At 45.1% G+C, this 3307-nt stretch overlaps 1 protein-coding gene across 1 annotated transcript; it reads left to right on the top strand.

Moving 5' to 3' along the window:
* Positions 1 to 1239: 1239 nt before the first annotated feature.
* Positions 1240 to 1609, top strand: LCE3B (late cornified envelope 3B). Its single transcript, XM_004026689.3, has one exon. It carries the CDS (start codon positions 1240 to 1242, stop codon positions 1525 to 1527), a length of 288 nt encoding a protein of 95 aa, XP_004026738.2. The 3' UTR covers positions 1528 to 1609.
* Positions 1610 to 3307: the final 1698 nt, after the last annotated feature.

Here is a 3307-nt window from a genome sequence, read left to right as displayed (position 1 = left end):
GCTTATTCATATAATCCTACCTTAATTCTCTTAAGGGCCCCAACAGCCCCAGACAGGGCTTGTGTCCCATCCTCCATTCATTACCTAATACATCTCACTCCCAGGGTCCAATAGTCTCAGATCACCCAACATCCCCAAGAGTCAGGAGCCAATTACATCTCAACAAAACATGCCCTTGGGGAATATGCAGAGGAATAGGGAAGTGATGTCCAAAAAAGATGTCCTGGGATACCCAGGACGAATCACATGATATCATATCAGACACATAAGTTTACATCTCTGATGTTAGTCCAGTTAACTTTGAAAGGCTCAAGGTCAGGAAATGTGTCATATGCATCTTTACATTCTCCCTCAAAGTGCAAGGGGCAGAGCTCAAACTAAAGCATCCGAACTGAATGAGTGAAAGGAGAAGAAATGACAGGTCCCCAACACACGTGGAGATCTGTCATCAAGACTTCCTGGTTCCCTCTTGCCAGGCATCTTGACAAGCATGAAGCAAGATGCTGGAGGCCTGGGATGGGAGTGTTTGGCTCTGCCACCTCCCCTTGTTGTGAAAGCAGCATGCCTGGTCTGTGCATCACTAACCCAGCACAAGATAAAAAGCCTCTTATCTTGGGCTCCTCATCCACAGCCTCCTAGAGAACAGCCTTCTCCTCTTCAGCATCTTCTGTATCTGGCAAGTATCTAGCAGGGGACCCTCAGCTGGGGGTGTCTGGGGAAGATAAGCCCAGATTTTACTAGGGAAGGGGGAAGCAGAGGTGTCAGATGTACAGACAGCAGGAAGAGGACTTCAGAGGGCAGCTGAGGGTAGGGGAATGGGCAGTGAGCAAGGAACCTCTTTGGGGTGCATGGGAGTCTGTGACACACCACAGCCCTGGCTCTCAGCATTCTCTCCACTCTTTTCCTGGGAGATGCATACATGCCCAGTGATATTCTCTGAGAATCATTACTCAATTAGGTGCTTTTGCATCAGTGTTTTTGTGAAGACAGGAGGACTTGGGGCCCAGTTAGAAGACATCAGCATTCTTTTCTGGAAGAGGGAAAAGTGGAAGGAAATGTCTTACCAGGCCAGTTTTACTTGAGATCAGTTTCTGTTTTTATTCCTGAAGTGCATATCTCAGGAAGCAACTGGTGTTAGGAGTAAGGGCTTCATAAAACCATTCGTAGAGGAGACATTAGCCTGGAGCTTTTGCGTTGACCTTTTCCTTTTATCTATCCAGGCTCTCACCTCCTGCCAAGATGTCCTGCCAGCAGAACCAGCAGCAGTGCCAGCCTCCGCCCAAGTGCCCCTCACCCAAGTGCCCCCCAAAGAGCTCAGCACAGTGTCTGCCTCCAGCCTCCTCCTGCTGTGCTCCAAGCCCTGGGTGCTGCGGTGGCCCCAGCTCTGAGGGCGGCTGCTGCCTGAGCCACCACAGGTGCTGCAGGTCCCACCGATGCCGGCGCCAGAGCTCCAACTCCTGTGACAGGGGCAGTGGTCAGCAAGATGGTGCCTCCGACTGTGGCTATGGCTCTGGAGGCTGCTGCTGACCTAATTCCTGATGCTGAGACAAGTGACTTTAGAGGAAACAAGCATCTCAAGGAACAAGGAGAAGCCCCAACTTGATAGATCCTTTCTTAGACATGCTAATTAACCATTCATTCATGGGGAAGAATTGTGCTTTTTCCAAAAGGCTCCACCCATGTGTTTTCCAAGATCGTGGAAACCTTCTTTCCTCCTGACAATGTTATCACTTGTGTCTGATTATACAGAGAAATAAAGCTTCTGAACAGCACCTGCATCTCACTTGTCTTTCACTCTGCTCCACAGAAGGCTGTTCAATGGGTCTCCCCTGCCTCAGCTCCTGAAGGTCTAGCACACCCTGCATCCAGAATAATACTGGCTTGTGGCTGGAAAATTAAACGTTCATATTTTTCTTCATGCAGGTAGTTCCTGTGGGAGATTTGAGGATAGAAGTGTAGGAGAAAGGGGAGGTGTTGAGAGAGGTTGGTGAAAATCTCTTTAAAAAGGCCTAAGATCAGAGCAGAACTGAAGGAAATAGAGACACAAAAAACCCTTCAAAAAATCAATGAATCCAGGAGCTGGTTTTTATAAAAGATCAACAAAATTGGTAGACCGCTAGCAAGACTAATAAAGAAGAAAAGAGAGAAGAATCAAATAGACGCAATAAAAAATGATAAAGGGGATATCACCACAGATCCCACAGAAATACAAACTACCATCAGAGAATACTATAAACACCTCTACGCAAATAAACTAGAAAATCTAGAAGAAATAGATGAATTCCCGGACGCATACACCCTACCAAGACTAAACCAGGAAGAAGTTGAATCTCTGAATAGACCAATAACAGGCCCTGAAATTGAGGCAATAGTTAATAGCTTACCAACCCAAAAAAGTCCAGGACCAGATGGATTCACAGCCGAATTCTACCAGAGGTACAAGGAGGAGCTGGTACCATTCCTTCTGAAACTATTCCAATCAATAGAAAAAGAGGGAATCCTCCCTAACTCATTTTATGAGGCCAGCATCATCCTGATACCAAAGACTGGCAGAGACACACACACACAAAAAAGAGAATTTTAGACCAATATCCCTGATGAACATCGATGCAAAAATCCTCAATTAAATACTGGCAAACAAAACCCAGCAGCACATCAAAAATCTTATCCACCATGATCAAGTGGGCTTCATCCCTGGGATGCAAGGCTGGTTCAACACACGCAAATCAATAAACATAATCCAGCATATAAACAGAACCAATGACAAAAACCATACGATTATCTCAATAGATGCAGAAAAGGCCTTTGACAAAATTCAACAACCCTTCATGCTAAAAACTCTCAATAAATTAGGTATTGATGGGACATATCTCAAAATCATCTAAGAGCTATCTATGACAAACTCACAGCCAATATCATACCGAATGGGCAAAAACTGGAAGCATTCCCTTTGAAAACTGGCACAAGACAGGGATGCCCTCTCTCAACACTCCTATTCAACATAGTGTTGGAAGTTCTGGCCAGGGCAATCAGGCAGGAGAAGGAAATAAAAGATATTCAATTAGGAAAAGAGGGAGTCAAATTGTCCCTGTTTGCAGATGACATGATTGTATATCTAGAAAACCCCATCATCTCAGCCCAAAATCTCCTTAAGCTGATAGGCAACTTCAGCAAAGTCTCAGGATACAAAATCAATGTGCAAAAATCACAAGCATTCTTATACACCAATAACAGACAAACACAGAGCCAAATCATGAGTGAACTCCCATTCACAATTGCTTCGAAGAGAATAAAATACCTAGGAATC

Source organism: Gorilla gorilla, chromosome 1, assembly GCF_029281585.2.
Source record: "Gorilla gorilla gorilla isolate KB3781 chromosome 1, NHGRI_mGorGor1-v2.1_pri, whole genome shotgun sequence".
NCBI lineage: Eukaryota > Metazoa > Chordata > Mammalia > Primates > Hominidae > Gorilla > Gorilla gorilla.
This window is presented reverse-complemented; position numbering and strand designations above follow the sequence as displayed.

Coding starts and splice junctions, on each gene's coding strand:
- LCE3B (XM_004026689.3), top strand. CDS start 1,240: ATGTCCTGCCAGCAGAACCAGCAGCAGTGCCAGCCTCCGCCCAAGTGC.